General features: G+C 41.0%; 1 protein-coding gene across 1 annotated transcript in view; it reads right to left on the reverse strand.

The window, feature by feature from the left end:
• The window catches only part of LOC124788215 (protein phosphatase 1 regulatory subunit 16A), an 80,720-nt gene that overhangs the window by 36,274 nt on the left and 25,476 nt on the right, over positions 1 to 18,970 (reverse strand). Inside the window, exon 5 of the mRNA XM_047255394.1 lies at positions 10,850 to 11,078. Coding sequence (XP_047111350.1) covers positions 10,850 to 11,078 — 229 coding nt within the window. The remainder of the gene's footprint in view (positions 1 to 10,849; positions 11,079 to 18,970) is intronic.

The following is an 18,970-nucleotide window of genomic DNA, read 5'->3' on the forward strand; positions in this document are numbered from 1 at the left end:
ATAGCTAACAGACACACTTTAGTAGCCAGAAGTGGGAGAAGGTACCACACACACGCGACGCAACTGTGCATGCGCATGGGCCCGTACGCAACTGCTCACACGAATCTAATGTAAACAGTTGCTACGTCACGCTCATCGGAGGCAATTTGTTATTATGAAGCATTGAATAGTCTTCCCAAAGCCTCTGACACATTTTGTTGCTGGCAGATGCTTGTATCAGCACTGTGTTTTGTTGTTGTACATGGCACATTTCCTTTGCAACCTAAGTTTTATTTTAGTTTTTTTCTCTCGTTCATGTTTTATTGCTGCAGTATTATTCTGCAGTAGCGGGATACAGTAATATCCTTTGTTTGAATATTATTTCTTACCAGTCAAAATGACAAATTTAACTGAAAACTAAAACAAAAAAATCCCGGAATTCTGAAAAATTCCCGGGTTTTTCCCGGTTTTCTCCTGGATGAAAAAATTCCCGGGTTTTTCCCGGATCTCCCGGTTGTCCCGGGTCGTATACACCTCGCTTACGATTTAGAGGAAAAGTCAAAGATACTCATGTTTTGCAACTTGGTCGCAGAGCTCACCCCCACTGGGGACGCTGTCACTACGGGCATGTCATGTGGGCCCACCCACTGACATGAATACCAGAAGACACTGTGGCCCCGCACTTGTCCCTAAATTCCTCATTATTCCCTGAAGCCTTTGGTACATGCCATTGATAGTAGAGCGAGTGACCTTGCTTGTGTTTATGTTTTTGATTTGGATTGCTCCCTGAACTGTCTGTGCATGCTTACAATTGCTTTTGCTATTCTATGAGCTTTGCTTCTAGCTAGTAATTTGCTTTGAAAACTCCATCGTCATCGACAACAGAAACCACCTTTTGTTCCACATCTCCATGTCACTGCCGTTGCTTCTAGCTAGTCATTTGCTTCATAAACTCCATCGTCATTGACGACAGGAACCACCTTTTGCTCCAAGTCCCCATGTCACTGCCAGTGCGATTGCTCATAAATTGCGTTTCACATATGCCGAGTAGCATGGAAAAGTTATGACTATTCACTGTGAAGGATGTATCCTGATTTCCTAAAGTTGTAGCAGCAGCTGCCACAGAAGCGGTGAGAATGCCTACAGCAATAGCAGAAACTGCCATTATAACTACTGCAAAATGACACTCAGTCTGCAGAAGCAGTATGATCGAGCGCACGTGGTGCAGCCAGCTGCAGATTGTTGCACATGTCGGCACCAACGATGCCTGTCGTCGGGGTTCCGAGGAAATCCTTGGGTACTTTTGATGGCTGGCTGCATTGGCGAAGGCGGCCTCCATCTCTCAAGGAGTGGAAGCCAAACTGACGACCTTCAGCATTGTACCCAAGGTGGACCGGGGTCCTCTAGTTTGGAGTCGAACGGGAAATCTAAACCAGAGGCTACATCGACTCTATGACGAAAATGGTTGTAGATTCCTTGACATACGCTATGGGGTGGAAAGTTACAGGACACCCCTCCCGAAACAAACCATTGTCCTGAAAAATTACCAGTTCATGTCACTGATGTGGGTGTGCCAACAGTAAAAATTGTTAGTTTTCCTAAACAGGTCATTCCAAAGGATTTAAATATGCTCAATCTCATGTTAGTAAATTGTCGAAGTGTCTGTAGCAAGATCCCCGAGTTACTCTCCGAAATAAACAGTAGCAATGCCAATATTGTATTAGGTACTGAAAGCTGGTTGAAACTAGACATAAAAAGCAGTGAAATTTTAAACTTGGATTGGACAATATTTAGGAAGGACAGGACTGATGCTATGGGAGGTGGTGTGTTCATTGCAGTTAAACGCTGTTTAAACGCAGTTGAAATCGATACAGGGTCGCACTGTGAAATAGTCTGGATAAAGCTGTCAATCAGACAAGGATTGACCATTGCATTAGGATGTTTTTATAGACCACAAGCATCCACAACAAACGTCGCAGGACGTTTCAGGGATGGTCTTCAGTACATAGGAAGTAAATATCCAAATTATCCATTAGTTATAGGTGGAGACTTTAATCTGGCATCCATTGACTGGGAAAATTACACGTTTCTCACAGGGGGCAGAAGCAAAGATTCCTATGAAGTTATTCTAGGAATGCTTTCAACATACAACCTTGAGCAATTGGTTAGAAAACCAACTTGAGATGGGAACATATTAGAAATCTTGGCAACAAACAGAACTGATCTTTTTGAGAAAGTTAATCTAGATGAAGGTATTAGCGACCATAATGTCGTTGTGGCTTCTATGTCAGTGGAAGTTGCAAAAAAACCAAAGAAACAGCGTAGAGTTTTCTTGTTTGGGAAAGTAAATAAAAGTGTAATTAATGAATATCTTCATAGTCAGCTCCAAACATTCACCACAAGACACAAACATACTGAGCATCTCTGGTCGGAATTTAAAGGTATTGTCCACCATATGCTAGAGAAGTATGTGCCTAGCTAAAATGTAGGGGAGGGAAAGGATCCACCTTGGTACAACAAACATATTAGGAAGTTGCTGAGAAAGCAGAGAATTTTGCACAGTCATTTTAAACATAGTCACTGCCCCGCTGGCAAACAAGATTCTTTTAACGCTTTGAAAGCAATATTTTATCTGCAGATTCTAAAAATAACCCGAAAAAATTTTGGTTGTGCGTAAAACCTATGAACACTACAAATAATTCAATACCTTTTCTTGCTGACAGTATGAGTAATGTAACTGATGATGATAAACAGAAGGCCGAAATTCTAAAACTAGCTTTCAAAAACTCATTTACGGTAGAGGACGGCAGCACCATTCCCCCTTTCAATTATCGAACAAACGCATGGGTGGCTGACATAGTGTTTGGTGTATCTGGGATTGTAAAACAGTTAAGATCCTTAGATGCCAAGAAGGCATCTGGCCCAGATGGTTTCCCCGTAAGATTTTATGTTGAGTATGCTACAAATATAGCACCACTCTTATCCATAATCTATTACAGATCATTGGAACAGAGGAAAGTTCCATGGGACTGCAAGAAAGCCCAGGTCATAGCAATCTATAAAAATGGTAGAAAATCGGATGCACATAATTACTGGCCAATTTCACTTACATCAATTTGTTGTAGAATCATGGAATATATTTTGTGTTCAGACATAATGACCTTCATAGACACTGAGAAGCTCATCTGCAGAAACCAGCAATGTTTTGGGAAACAGTGGCCATGCAAGACACAGCTGGCCCTCTTTGTGCATGATATACAACACACTCTAGATATCGGCTCCCAGGTTGATGTCATATTTCTCGACTTTCGAAAGGCGTTCGACTCAGTTCTGCACTGCCGCTTGCTCCAAAAAGTGCGCACTTATAGTCTATCTGATGACATATGTGGTTGGATACAAAGTTTTCTAACAGACAAGGAGCAGTATGTCATCCTGAAAGGGGTGACTTCAACAGAAACAAGTGTAACTTCAGGTGTGCCCTAGGGCAGCATAATAGGTCCACTGCTTTTTATGATTTACATGAACGATCTGGTTGATGGTATTGACAGCGGCATTAGACTGTTTGCAGATGATGCTGTAGTCTACAGGAAAGTAGTAGCGCACAGAAGTTGTGAAAAAATCAATGAGGGTTTGCAGAAAATAAATGCATGGTTTAATGACTGGCAGTTATCTTTCAATATCAGTAAGTGTAACCTACTGCGTATAACAAGGCAAAAATCTTCATGAATGTACAAGCACAAAATAAATGCCCAGTCTTTGGAAGCAGTAACATCCATCAAGTATCTGGGTGCGACTATTCGAAATTGAGTACTGTTTGTCTGTATGGGACCTTTACCAGTTGAGTCTGATTTAAAAGATTGAGAAAGTCCAAAGAAGAGCGGCAAGATTCATGACTGGTACATTTAGCCATCGCGAGAGCGTTACAAATCTCATAAAAAGTTTGAAGTGGGGCGGACTTGTAGATAGACGGTGCGCTAAAGGGAAGGGGCTGCTCACTAAATTCCATAATCCGATCTTCACTGAGGATTTGGAGGCACATATTATTACCACCAACTTCCAAAACGTGCAATGATCACCATTCAAAGATAAGGGAAATAAGAGCTCATACTGAGGCGTTCAGACAGTTGTTTTTCCCTCGCGCGATCTGCGAGTGGAACAGAGGGGGAGAAATATGACTTTGGCGCGAATTGTGCCCTCCGCCACACACTGCTTGGTGGCTAGCAGAGTATATATGTAGATGTAGATCACTTTGCCCTCAGTCAAACACCTACTTTGACAAGACGAACAAGAGTTGGGATGTACATTTACATTGTTTTGTTCTTCACTGCAAGGTGAATCAAATAACAAAGCTTTAACATCAGCGTGCACTTTTACTGTCTTCTGGTGATAAATTGTATGAAGTGATGCAAAAGCTACATGCATTCTTCCACTCTTGGACCCCAGTAGTTTGAGCTTTTCTGACGTTTGTATTTTGCTGACTGACTATTGCAGTCACCGAACTCTAAGCTTAAATTTAACCGATGTGTTAAGCAATGTAAGCAAGCACTGCTGAATTGCAGGGCTTAACAAGCAAGTGAGATTTTTCCTGTAAACACTATGACACATTGTAAATGGAATCATTAATCTGTTATGTTATTATACATCTAGCTCCCGATAGATAACTTAGTGAGAAGGCTTTAGAGTCATCTGATACAATGTCACTGCCTGTTCCATGACATTACCTCTTTTTCATGCCACAAACTGGAGCATCTAGCAAGTGTGTGCCTTGGTCAGTGAGCAACAACAACAGCCACCAGCTTACTGCACTCTTATCTTGCCGATACCAATAGCAGCAGCAGACATGCTGGAGAAACTATCTGCAACTGGAAATTAGGGGAGAAATGGCACAATTCCAGTTTGATACTGCAATCACATCTGATTAATGTAGACATATACCAAAGTATCGGCTCATCACAGCTGTGGTGACCTCAGCGCAGAGTGGGAACGTACAACAGTCAGTTTATCCCACTGCAGAGTTGGCTCATAGTCCAAGTTCAGTATAAAGATTTAACTAGGCAACTAAACCTGTTAGAAATAATCTTGGACAAGAACTAAAATTTTTGGCTCAGATATTTTGGGGCATTTTCATTTCCAAATTCAAGCCCAAATGGGTCTAGCTTCAATTAGGATTCCATTCAAAGAACTTGATAGTAATATGCACAGCACAATCAACTGTTTGAACCTACATTAGGTTGTGAAACAGGGTTTCAAGCCCATATATTTTTAAATAAATCAGCAGTACCTAAATTTTGTAGAGCACACCCAGTGTCTTTCACTGTGCATGATTAAGCAAAAGGAGAAATGGATAGCTCGGAAAGTGTGGGAGTAAAATCCCCAGTACCATCTAGCCAGTGAGGACTAGATGCATTGTTAGCTACAACAGCAAGGTGTATATGTGCACAAGGAAAAAAAAAATCCTGGATTTTTCCCAGATTTCCCAGTTAAAAATACCCTTTCTCCCGGGTGAAAACACACTTTTTCCGTGTTAAGTGACGTATATTTTCCCTCGAAACTGCAAAACTTACCCTCGAAACTGCAAAACTTACCAATCCTTTGAATGGTTATGGTTTTATACACGGGCCTAGAATTTCCCAGCACTTAGAAAAATAGGGAAAAAGACACGTTTTGGAAATATCTTTGATGTGCAGCAACATGCATGCTGTGTATTTTCGTATTACGAAAGTATACATTGGAATTCCACTAAACACAGCATGTTACTTTCCGAATCATTGAAATCAAGATTGTGATGCGCTGTTGTAAGCCTGTCATAGCTCATGTCGCGTGATCTTGCCAGTCGATGACAGCGGATATCAGAGCATAGGACAAGTGATGTAGTCAGCTAACAGCAACATCACTGTTAAGTAGCACAAACACACAAACAGGGAAAGTTAATAGTTTAAATTAATATACATAGTGTTGTTACAAGAAAAGTAAAGCTTTCACATATGAAATTGGTCTCTAAGGTTAATAAGCTACAAGAGAAGCTAAGCTTTCACATATAATGTTAATTTTTTTGCGTGTGTTACATTTTAAGATATATCACACAAATGTGCCAGTAAAATTTTTAATAATGACATAAATGTCTGATCTCCAGGGTTCGAAATTCTTCTAAATGGCTCATCATCAAAGAGTTGATTTTTAAATGAGAGTCAAACGCTCTTTGATTTAAGAAATTCATGGTACAATCTCACACAAAGTTCAACTTACGTAGAAGGATATTTACTTTGGAAGTAACGCTTCTCAAACTACCATTCGCAATATTTTCCCGCAACCTGTTAGGAATACGTTCGTTTCAGCAGTTGCTAGAAAGTGCAGATAATAGGTGACACTGCGCTTGCGCAGCTACCATGACGTAGGAAGCCCGTATGTATGTACGTGTAAAACAGTGAAAGATCATACATTATGTCATAAAAGAAACAAGACATCAGAGGATACTGCAAGAGCATCGGAATTTTGTGAACAATACCAAAATGTGCACATTTAAAGTGCATACTTAAAGTGCACATTCGTATGGCCAGGTTCCCAATGAAGTAGACCTCAACCTGATATTAAGCTTTTCAGTGCGGTTTTCGGGATGTAAATTTTGTTGGAGCACCAGTACTGTATTCTATCATGTTTGGTTCTTTACTGTGGCATAATGCCATATGTGCTAGAAGATGAAAACGTGCACTTGAAATGCAGCAAACAGTTGAAACTAGCCAGTACTGTGGAATTGAACATTTTGTTTCAAATACATTGACTGCCTCTGCGGAAAAGGTTAATTAAAGTCAAATTTCCGTAGCAAACAGACAAACATAACTTCACTGTTGTACAAGGCAGTTAATGCTTGACTGTCAGAAAGGTGGAAATAAAATAAAATCTGGAACTAACATATTTTAGACTTCCATAATTATGTAAATGTATTTTAATTCACTTGATAGCTGCCGGCCACAGATATCAATTTTGTTTTCATTTGACGCGAGAGTAAACGAAGAGGAAACAGCAGAATCACGAAATATAAACACGGGTCTCGTGGAGACTACCCACTATAACTTAGACTGCTCTGTGCATCAGCCCCAGATCTACGGTATTTGCGAACCGGGTCAATACTACAAAAAAAAAAAAAAGAATTTTCAAAAATATGTTCATCTTGTAGCGCAAATCTTTCTGAAAATTCTAAAACATATGTGTTCGAGGAAATGTAAGACATGTTATTTGGTCTTAAGTGTGCCAAAGTGCAGTGCCACACCTCTTCATACGGTGTTGTTCTATAGCACGTCACTGTATGTCGCTCCGTGGAATTGGAACGTGTATATTTTGTCATGGAGGCCATCAAGCCTACACAGGACAGTGGAAATTGAAATGTCCTGTGGTGCCTACCCTGCTCTCAGTCAGCCCGTTTGACAGCCTGCCCCTCTCCTCTCTCTCTAATTTTTTTTTAAGACCCTTGCAATTAATAGCGAATGGGATTATTTGTAATCGGGAGAACAAGAACTCTTCAGAAAATTTGCACTCTTTATTGTCTATTAGCTAATAACTTGCTGTTTTGTGTGACATAAAATTAAATATAGGATACGTAAAACCAATAAAAACAAGAGGCAAGCAAGAAAGTACACATTTCTTCAATCCTTAGCTCCTAGAATTTTTTTCAATCTAATCTTGCTACAGCTTTGCATGGTGTGCTTTCCTTTCTGCAAAAGAATCTATTACCTCATCAAAGTTCATCAAACGTTTTGCTACATGAAGAATCGAAATGTCGTTATCCAAGACTGAAAAAGCTGTTAATACATAATATACCCAAGACTGGTGTGGTTTCTCATTTTGATTACATCTATTTTGTCACTGTCTGCTAGATAAAACAAAATAGGCCTTTCTAATATTGCAGCAATTTTGTAACACACACCAAATAAACAAGACTGTTTTGGCACAAATACTCATTTTTATAACACCACAGAATATAATTCACGAAGTACCAATATCAAATGCCTATACAGCCTACCACAAGCAAAAAGCTTTATGTTAGGAAATAGTTTCACATTTCATTCATACACACCAGTTTCTCAAGCACAAGATCGAAAAGTAGTATTTCGAAATTTTTATCTAAATTTGTAATTGTCTTATTCTTCCATAATTTGTGTGATGATGCCGTTTTCTCTCCTTCCTGGTTCTAACAATCTTGGCATCAAGAATTCTGTAGCTGTTTCCTGCCATTGTCAAAGTTTGTTCGCCGATTAACTTCACAAACCCTGTCAGAATCACAGGTTTAGTTACCCAGCGATTATCCTTCGGTTAGGTGTTGTTACATATTCGTACCAAACGTTTTCCGCATTACTTCCAGACTAGAACTTAAGCGGCTGCTAGCCGGGGACTGTACAACTGGTCCTTACTAGTGTAGCAATCTGGCCAAAAATTTTCTGTCAAAATTTCATTTTCTTGGATACACCGAGAAGATAATACATAATCTTTCTCACCTGTTATTCCTGTTAGTCATTTATTTCCACTCTGGTAGTCTGAATCTACGGATTTCACTAGTAATTATAACAACGCTGAACATTTACAAACCCAATCAACCACATAATCATACAGCGATTGGCGTTAATCCGCTCAGCTCGTATGGCCCCGCCCCTTTTGTATGAGGAAAGTTTATTTCTAGATGCGACGTGGACTCTCCTGACAGAGACATCACGTACACTATGCATGCATTCAAAAATCAACTTATGATTCATTCAGAAATCAACTTAAAATGTGTTCAAAAATGTTCAAAAACCTACAGGGATGCATTTAAAAATCATATGAATTATCAATAGACTAACGTGCGCTGGATGCTAGGTGCTTTGTGAAACAAGGTTTCCCCCCCCCACAAGAATATGAATTTGGCGCCCTCTTTTTCCCTGTAGCATCTAGCTGCTTGCTGTGACTGCTTGCACAGTCAAGAGCCACATTCCTGTAGCCAGAAGTGGGAGAATATACTGCTCAAACGCAACTCAACTGCGCATGCGCCCATTTTAACTGCTAAAACGAATCTAATGTAAACAGTTGTCACTTCACATTCATCGGAGGCAGTTTGTTGCTATGAAGCACTGCATAGTCTTCCTAAAGCCTTTGACACATTTTGCTGTTGGCACACGCTTGCATGAACACTGTGTCGTTGTTGTATACGGCACATATCCTTTGCAATTTAAGTTATTTTTGTTTTTTTCTCTCATTTATGTTTTATTGTTGAAGTGTTATTCTGCAGAAGCAGGATACAGTAATATCCTTTGTTAGAGTATCTGTTCTTACCAGTCAAAGTTACAAAAATTTAACAGAAAACTAAAACACTGAAAAATTCCCAGAATTCTAAAAAATTGCCGGGTTTTTCCCAGTTTCCTCCCAGATGAAAAAATTCCCGGGTTTTTTCCCGGATCTCCTGGGATCGTATATACCCTGTGTATTTTACTGCATGCTCTAAGCCAAAATCACAAAAAACAGCTGGTGATCATATATGCATCTCTGCTTGCTCATCATCAGGTGGCATGTAAACAACACTGACCATTCCTATCCTGTATTGTTACTGGTAATGAGAAATGGTGTCTTTATGCTAGCATACCAAAAAGAATGGAATGATTGAGCCCAAACAAAGCAGCAACACCCCATACTAAGACCTATGTGCATCCACAGAATATAATGTTATGCATTTAGTGAAACAGCAGTGGTGTGGTGTACAACGAATTGCTTCCTGAGATGCAACCATCACTGTTGACATTTATTGTCAACAACTGAGACATCTTGCAGATGCAGTCCAAGAACAATGACCAGGAACTGCCCGCTTTCTGCAAAACTGACAAAAAACACAATACAGAAGGTGGGATGGGAAGTCACTCTGCACCCATATTATTCACCTGATCTTGTGCTCTCCGATTTTCATCTTTTCTACTCTCTACTGAATGACCTTCAACAGACTTGCTTTCTAGATGAAAACATGCTCTGAACAGGACTCTAGTTCTTCACCTCAAAATCACACAATTTCTACAGTAAATTGAAAAATTACCTCAGCATTGGAAGATTGATGTAAATAGTGAAGGGGAATATATTATTGATGACTGAAGTCTCTGTTATATGTATCTGTTGTGTTTATTAAATGTATGGAAAAATGCTACGAACTTATGCACCAACATAATACATAGTTGTTGATAAGCAGTTTGATTTTGTTAATTCAGAACATATATCGGCGTTTGTAGATTTTTTTTATTAAACAAACATAACACATGTTTCTTTTCAATTTGATAAAGAAAATTAGTAACTTTCTGGTCAGCCCAATCTTCTTCTTTTCCCTCATTATGCTTAATATCACTTCATCCATATTAGTCAATATTTTAAAAAGCAAGTAGCAATTCAAGAACCTAATCATGAGGCAAATGTGGTACAGAATTTACACAGACAGAAAACTGGGAGCTGAAATTCAGCAACCAAATCTACATTTCCACAATTTTAATTGGTGTCTTTACTTGACCAACACAGAAAACAAGGTTTAGTAGCCAATGTAACAATGTAATCATAGTCTGTCCCCCCCCCCCCCCCCTTCTCTCTCTGTCTGTCTGTCCGTCAGCAGCATCCAATATTGATTTACAAATGAGAGGTTGAGTTCCACCACTTTTTACTTTTTGTCCCCATATTGAAATCAGTTGTTTGTAACTGCTTTTTATAAATGATTTGTAAGCAAAGCTCATCAAGTACACCACGTGAGCTAGAAAGTGTAGGGCAGAAAATGTTGTTATGCGACTAAAAGATTACTGTATTAGGATCAAAGCTTTGAGTGAAAACCTTTTTCCATATTAGTAAGATTTCAGGACTTATCTTCTGTGAAACTTACAGGTGTGGCTCCCTGCTGATCAGCGGCTTCAATATCCAGATCAAGGGCAACAGCTTCCTGCAGATCTTGTAGCATTTGAGTTTCAGTGGAAGCACGTGTTTCATCAATAAGTTCTTGTGTAACACCTCTTCGTGCCATCTCACTCTCTATATAGTCCAGTGCAGCTTCATCTTCACAAATGTCATATGGCATATTTCCATCTGCATTGACAGCCAGTAAATTGGCACCCCTGAAAAGTAATACCTTTATCTTTGGCAATACCTCAAGATATTGTTACTAAAAATACACACATCACTTACTCATGTCAATAAATTACTGGATGGAAAGTATTATTCTATCATCAAGCTGTGTCAAGAGTAATCAATTTCTTGTGACTTTGTGTATTGCTGATCAGTTTTTTTGCAAGCACGTAAATGTTATTGAATTACACTGTCAACTCTGATAGATTTCATTTTATCATTACTGTATATATTTACTACATAAAACTGCATACTACTGCTCTTTTGCCCTTCTTCAAATTTCCCCACATCCTTAGTAGGTCGGATTCTTAGAAATGTATCCAAATCCGATCTACCATAAAAGTTGAAGACAGGAAGTAAATTATCTCTAAAAATCAGATTCTACAGCAATAAAACATTGTTAACTGCAGTCTGAGTTGGATTATGAAGGACACGCTTCAGCTAAATTTTATAAGGTTGGAGATTTCAATTGTCAAAAGAAAAGTGGGTAATAACAATACTGTGTGTACATTGTAGTAGCCATTATTATTTGTAGAGAAGGGCTTTGTGTGCTGTCTAGACTGGAAGTGGGCCACACAAGAAACCAACAGCCTGAAATTTTATGACTACTAGTAAGCTCTACTGATTCAGAACTACAGAGTGCTTGCGCCAAGGAAAAGGATGCCAATTATTAATTCTTAAGATTTCATGACTCTTTGTGTTAGGAGTGCCTCCTGTTGCATCGAAATTATTATCTAAATTAAGATCTTGGATTTCAGTGGGTGATACTTTCACTATAGATGGCAACAATGCTTCATATCAATCATGCAATACAAAAATCAGGTACTCTGTGAAGTCCCAATGTTTGCACTATATGAGGCCTCTTTTCTTTTGTTTTCTTTTTTAAAAAATGTCTAGTGGGTCATGATATGGAAACCACTGTGAAAATAAAAAATGTTTTAAATGCAACACATAGCTACACCTTACAGTGACTATTCTACACAGTTGCCACTTCAACTTTAACACATTTGTCAAAGGGTGGTACCAACTTTCCTACCCTCATCATCGAAGGTGGCTGCCTGTTAATTGTCTGCAGCTCATTGTTTGTGTCAAAATGTTGTGCTTCTAAGAGATGAAAATCAGAGGGAGCAAAATCTGGACTAGGTGGTGGGTAAACAAATACTTCCCACTGAAAATGCTGCGGAAGCATCTTTGTTGCAGCTTGCACAGCTGGGCATTGTCATGAAGAAGGACAGTACCTGATGACAACATTCAACTTTGCTTGTTCTGAATTGCCCTTCGTAGACACTGAAGAGCTGCACATGTTTGAGGCTGCAGTGATGGTCGTACCAGGTTCCATGAATTCCAACAACAAAATGCCCTTTTGGTCCCAGGTAGCCATACACTTTTTGATTGAGAAGGTTTGCTTGCACTTCTTTGCTTTACTTATGGAATGAGATCGCATCCATTGTTTGGATTGCACTTCTGTTTCTTTATTTTTAAATGGACTTATGTTTTGTTCCCTGTGAGAATTTTGTTCAAAAACCTTCTTCTCCATCATGGTGCTGGAGAAACATTAAGCTTGCACCCATTCACTGTGTTTTGTGACGACAGACAGCATCCCGTAAACCCACCTCATAAGGAGTTTGTGCTACTGTAGTCTCTCACTCATGATGGTATAGAGCACTGGCCTTGAAATGTTAGGAAACAAATCAGTCAACACAGAAATTGTGAACAGATAATTTTCTCAAATCATACAATCGGCTTGCTGAACAAGATCATCGGTTGACACTTCACGGCTGGTGGAAAGATTATTGTTCTACACATGTTTATGTGCTCACTGCATGCCCAGAAAAGACATGTGCAAGGTGATGTGACTGACAGGCATACCACAGACACTAAGCAACACACTGACACAAATCTCCATTGGATTTCCACTGTAGTTTCAATTTCATGACCAACTGGAACTTTTGGGAGCGAAGCTGGAGGTGAAAAGGGGGAGGGGGATTCGTCCTGATATATGTATTGATGAGCACACAAAGAACATAGCAGTGCAATCTTCTAAGAAGCAAATGTTATTGACACAAATGCAATATTGCAAACTCAGCAGGTGAATTTTTTCCAAGATATATGCTCTGCTGTACTTGCTGAGAACATCTTATGGTATAAACTTCAAGTGCCTGAAGATTGTGCATTTCCACTAGAGTACTGCGGGCAACAAATTCCTGATGAATCGGCATGAAGGAAAAATTTATGAGATTTTTAGTACCAGGAGGCCCTGAAAAGCGTGCGGCACTATATATGAACCACTATGTAAGATATCCGTCAATGAGAAAAAGGGCATATTTCACTGGCAATCTAAACTGTTGGAATCTTGATGGAGAAAACCCCTCAAAGCCAATATCGATTCCTTGCAAAGTGTTGGAACACAGACATCATTCAACAGTGGCTTGTTTTGTGAATGATAGTCTTAAAGCCCGAGAGAACTCAAGAAGAGTAAGTTCCTATCATGCATTTGGATCCTTTGGCCTACATGCTGAAGGCAGCATCTGCCCTACACTTAAATCAACTTCACCTCTCTGGTTCATGCACAGCAACATATTGCAAAGATGTTTGCAGCAGCTACCAAGGATTAAATAAAATTCTTTCCAACACCAAGATTATGTTTCTCAAAGTTCCACAGTGTGTGTTGCTTTATAGAGAACTGCACCCTCAAATGGCAGAATAAAGGCACCAGTATCAATGTGATTGTCCTTACGGCCTTTCTGAACACATTAAACAAATTTAATGCCCTGCCATTCTAGACTGGCCTGGAGTCCCTCACCAGTTTTAAGGACGAGGTCCCTATGAAAAATGACTCCCCGAGGAGTAACGGACACCGTTAGGTTGCCAAGACAGTTACAAGTACATGCGGCTGCAGTAGATGTTTTGATCAACAGCAAACCTGACTGCATCTCATTCAGAATGTCTATTTTGTCAAACTTGTCTTCAATAGTTTCCACAAAAAATAGCAGCTTGGTGGCGGTGAAAGTGTCCACATCAGTCCTGGTGTGGACAAGGTAGCAGGGAAAGGGTTTCACACCAAGCCAGCATGCCTGGCCCTGCTCCCAGGGTGTAGCCAGGTAAGGGAAGGTTACTGGTTTATAAGAAGCAGCATTAAAAGATCCATTCCCAACTAAAGAGACGGCCATAGAGAAATGGCCAGCTTGAAGCTTATTGTGTTTAACATGCAAAGTGCCTTCCTTGATAACACTTACTCCGATCAGGGGTTCTCCCTCTGGACGTCACCCAGCAACAACAAAGGTCATCTGGCATGGGGCCACTGCCGGGAATTCTGATGCTTCAGACTGATAAGCAACCACTCCTAGGCATACATTGGGAGGTATCAGCTCACGTATCAGAAGTGTGATCTCTGTGTTATCAGGAGGCTCAATCAAAAGGGTACATAATGACCCCATTACACCGACTGACTATCATGCTGGCTATAAAGTGTTAAAAGACAATGGCACTGAGGAGAATACGGAAGAGGCAATAAGGACACACGCTGATGGTGCTTCATTGGCTCTCGTCAGACAGAAAGTTTAGAAGGGGAGTTCAAACTCCAAAGGGGGGCCAAAAATGCCAAAAACGGAAGGTGAAAGCAAAATAGTAAGAGGAAAAAAACTGTGAGGAATGCCAGAAACCAGGAGGATTGCTGGGCCGACTTAAACAGGGACACGGAGAGGGGAAGGAGGGGGCAGAGGAGAAGGACATAGGATAGGGAGGGAAGGGCATGGGGAAGGTAATGCAGGTCTGGAAGGGAAAAAGGGCCACAATAACTCGAGACTCCGTGTGCAGCACGCACAAAATCTTGAAAGAGCCATGAGCCCCATGGGTGGGATGAAACTTAAGATGAAGATTTACACATCCAGTAATAATGAATTGGCTTATGACGTCCATTCTACCATCCTTGGATTTCTTGAACACCACCTTTCCACACAAACTACATTAAGAGGATCACTAATGACTTTTGTAGTTAACTAGTGGCAATCACATACCAGAAAGTGTAAATCATACTAGATGAATTACAAAGGTAATTTTCACATTAAAGACCAATTTCAACTATCTCAAGTGGAGAAGAACTCTTTACGAAGAAAATGTTTATTTCTTGCTTGATTGTACTTACAAGCTGGGCTTCTGGCATAAAAAGCAGTTAAATCATCTCACTCTGGTTTCCGGTTCATGAGTCAACTGATAAATTATCAGAATGTTCCTGCAAATCTGTAAGGCTGCTGCGGGGAGGGAAGAAAAAACCTTCCCAGCCCTGAAACTGTGACGTCATTATTTGATGCTGATAAACTGTGACATCACCATTTGATGCTTATGTTCCAACAGCAGTCAAGGCAAACATGGCACAAGTTATGGTGCAAGCAGACAAAGGTGAAGAAGAATGAGAAAAATGTAAATTGAAGATACACAATATTAGTACAAGTGATTCTTTTTGTCTTTTGTACGGGTAAAGCAACTTTCTACAGCATATTTTTTATCATCATCTACTTTTTCGACAAGGAATTTAAAAAAGTCAGAAAATGGTAGTGTGTAGAGATCGGTATAAAACTCATCCATAGGTCTCACAAAAGATCAAACTGTAGCGACCGCAATGAGCAGTGCAGCGCAGTGCAGTTCGGTTCACGAGTGCATCACCCATCTGTCACATCTCAAGTATTTTATTTTGCACGGATAAATTAGTTTTGCGCCGGCCATCAGGAGCGCTGTGTTGTGCCCATTACTCTGTGCCGTTTATTCTTAGTACATAGTTTTTTTCCATGTTCTTTTTTTCTACCTGTTAATTCTTAAGAACTACTTCATACTTGGTTCTTTAGTAACCAGCCAACAAGTCACTTGTTCATTTTTATGCGAGTCTTGCCTTGACGTAAAAGATCTTGTCATCTCAGCATTGGAGATATCGTTGTGCGTTATTGATTGCAAACTAGCAAGCTAACCAGTCAGACAGACCAGTACCTAGCCCTATGGCCAAACTGGTGACCCTGACATGATTTATCGCTTGCGTTATGCACAAAATAAAGTGATACTGTAAGATGACAGAAAATCTGACCGCGACCGACCCTGCTGTGTCCAGACTCACCGTTAGACTACCACCCTTTTGGCCTCAGAATCCAGCGCTGTGGTTTGTGCAAATTGAAGCTAGTTTCTTTTACTCAGGAATAACCGCTGATGCTACGAAGTTTGCACTAGTCATCGATCGTCAGTATGCAGTGGAAGTGCAAGACGTGATTACTGCGCCGTCAGAGACTAATACCTACGACCGGCTCAAGGCAGAACTTATACACAGAGAATCAGCTTCGCAAGAAGAACAACTCCACCAAGTTCTGACGCAGGAGGACATTGGAGATCGTAAACTGCCACAGTACTTGAAGCACGTACGAAGTAAGATCAACGCTGGTACTATGATAGCCTGCTGAGAACCATCTGGAGCTGTGGGTTGCCTCCTGCCATCAAAGCAATAATAGCGTTGCAGTCGGAAATGCCTTCAGACACAGTGGCAGAGCTAGCAGACAAGGTACAGGACGCTATCTCACCTGCGCCTATTAGTGCAGCAACTGTGCAATGCGTGAGCACGTCAGCCACAGTTTCGTGCGCCGACTACGATGCTCCTACAGCAAAGGTTGATGTGTTGACACAACAGATCAGCCAACTGATGTCTCGGTGTAACACCAACAGTGATTGTGGCAGATCATCAATGGCCTCATCTGCACCTGTGACTGAAACACAGCAGGAGATATGCTGGTATCACAGAAGATTTGGTGATCAAGCTCATCACTGTACCAAACTCTGCACATACCCAAATGCCACTGGGTGACTTCATCTGATTGCCAGTCTGTGCCACAGTATCTGTTTGTGGGTGATCAGCACACAGGCAAGAAATATTTGATTGACACTGGCTCTGTGTATTTTCCTGCGAACAATGTTACAATGGTATAGGCCTCGTACATCATTCTGTCTAGCTGCCGCAAACAAGTCTTCTATTGTAACCTATGGTACACATCATTTAGAAATAGATTTATGCCTATGCCGAGCATTTGCATGGGACTTCATGATCGTGGACGTTGCCGAGCCAATAATAGGAGTGGACTTCCTGGCTCATTACAACCTTATGCTTGACATTGCCAACAAACACCTGGTCGACCAAACCACTGGACTGATGGCTGCAGGATTCCGGTGCCACGCAACCATCCAATCTGCCAAGCTGACTGAAGCAGCAGACAGTGAGTACACCGCCTTACTTCGGGATTTTCCAGTGCTGACAAAACCTCCAGGTATGCCTAAAGTAGTGAAGCATAGCACAGTGCACTATATAAAGACCACAGATGGGCCACTATTAACCTGTTGAATTTAAAAGTTAGCCCCGGATCAGTTAGCTATCGCCAAGACCGAGTTTGATAGTACAATTCGAGAGGATGTCATGTGACTCTCCAGTAGTCCTTGGTCATCACCGTTACATTTCGTACCTAAGAAGTGTGGTGCGTGGCGTCCATGTGGGGACTATAGAGCACTTAACGTCTGTACAGTACCCGATCGTTACCCAGTTCCGTTGCTCTGCGATTATAACTACACGTTGAGCGGTGCCCGCCTTTACAGCGTGTTGGACTGTGCCAAGGCATACACACTGATACCTGTCACCGAAGAAGACGCCATACGGGCTATTTGAAAGTAAATTCATGACTTTTGGCCTCAGAAACGGTGCACAGACATGGCAGAGATTTATTGACTCACTGCTGCATGGTCTGCCATTCAGTTTTGCCTACCTTGATGACATATTGGTATTTCCAGTCTTGGCAGAAGAACATTCGCAGCATCTCGTACAAGTTTTTAAACAGCTAGACGAATAAGGCACCATTCTCAACACAGCAAAATTTATTTTTGGTCAACCAAAAGTAGATTTCCTTGGCCACCGAATCTATCTGTCTGGCTCACTACCGTTACCTGACAAAGTGGAAGCCATCCTACAGATCTCACATCCATCCACAGTTAGGGAGCTGTGGCAATTTTTGGGGATGTGGAATTTTTTCTGCAGACATTTACCTCATGCAGCGGATATTCAGGAACAACAATGGCGCGTGGTAACCTGTAGCCTTCTTTTCGAAGAAATTGTCGCCAGCTCAATGTAAGTTGAGCACCTATGATCGAGAACTCTTAGCGATATACGACGCAATCAAATACTTCCGTTCTCAGCTGGAGGCCCGTGAGTTCGCCATATTCACAGATCATAAGCTGCTGACATACGCCCTTTGATAGAACAATAGTAACTATTCACCAAGGCAGCACAACCAATTACTGTATATTGCATAATTCAGCATGAACATCCAGCATATATCCGGGATCGAGAATGTAGTAGCAGATTGTCTCTCCCTTGTCAGCAGCGTCTCCATCACAGACTGCATGGAACTTGCAGAAGCACAACTTACAGATCCGGAAATACAAGAGCTGTTGCAGGAAAACAAGTCTACATTGGATCTGCAGTTAGTCAACGTTCCTGGCACAGGCATCAAGTCGCACTGTGGCGTGTCCACAGCCAAACCATGACCATTTTTACCCGCAAGATTCAGGAAAAACACATTTACATTTTTGCATAGCCTGTGCCATCCTGGAGCACGAACTACAATACGCCCAATCTCAGATCACTTCGTGTGACCAGGGATGAAGAAAGACTGCCGTTGAGTCGGCCTGATGATGTATACAGTGTCAGCGCTGGAAAGTCAGCCAGCGTGTGCACGCGCCTATCGGAAGCTTTCCTGAAACCACCACCTGTTTTACTCACGTACACATCGGTGTGATGGAACCGTTACCATCTTCAAATGGCCATCAATCTTTGCTGACAATGATCGACTGATTCACACGTTGG

This window comes from Schistocerca piceifrons, chromosome 3 (genome assembly GCF_021461385.2).
Source record: "Schistocerca piceifrons isolate TAMUIC-IGC-003096 chromosome 3, iqSchPice1.1, whole genome shotgun sequence".
In the NCBI taxonomy this organism is placed as follows: Eukaryota; Metazoa; Arthropoda; class Insecta; order Orthoptera; family Acrididae; genus Schistocerca; species Schistocerca piceifrons.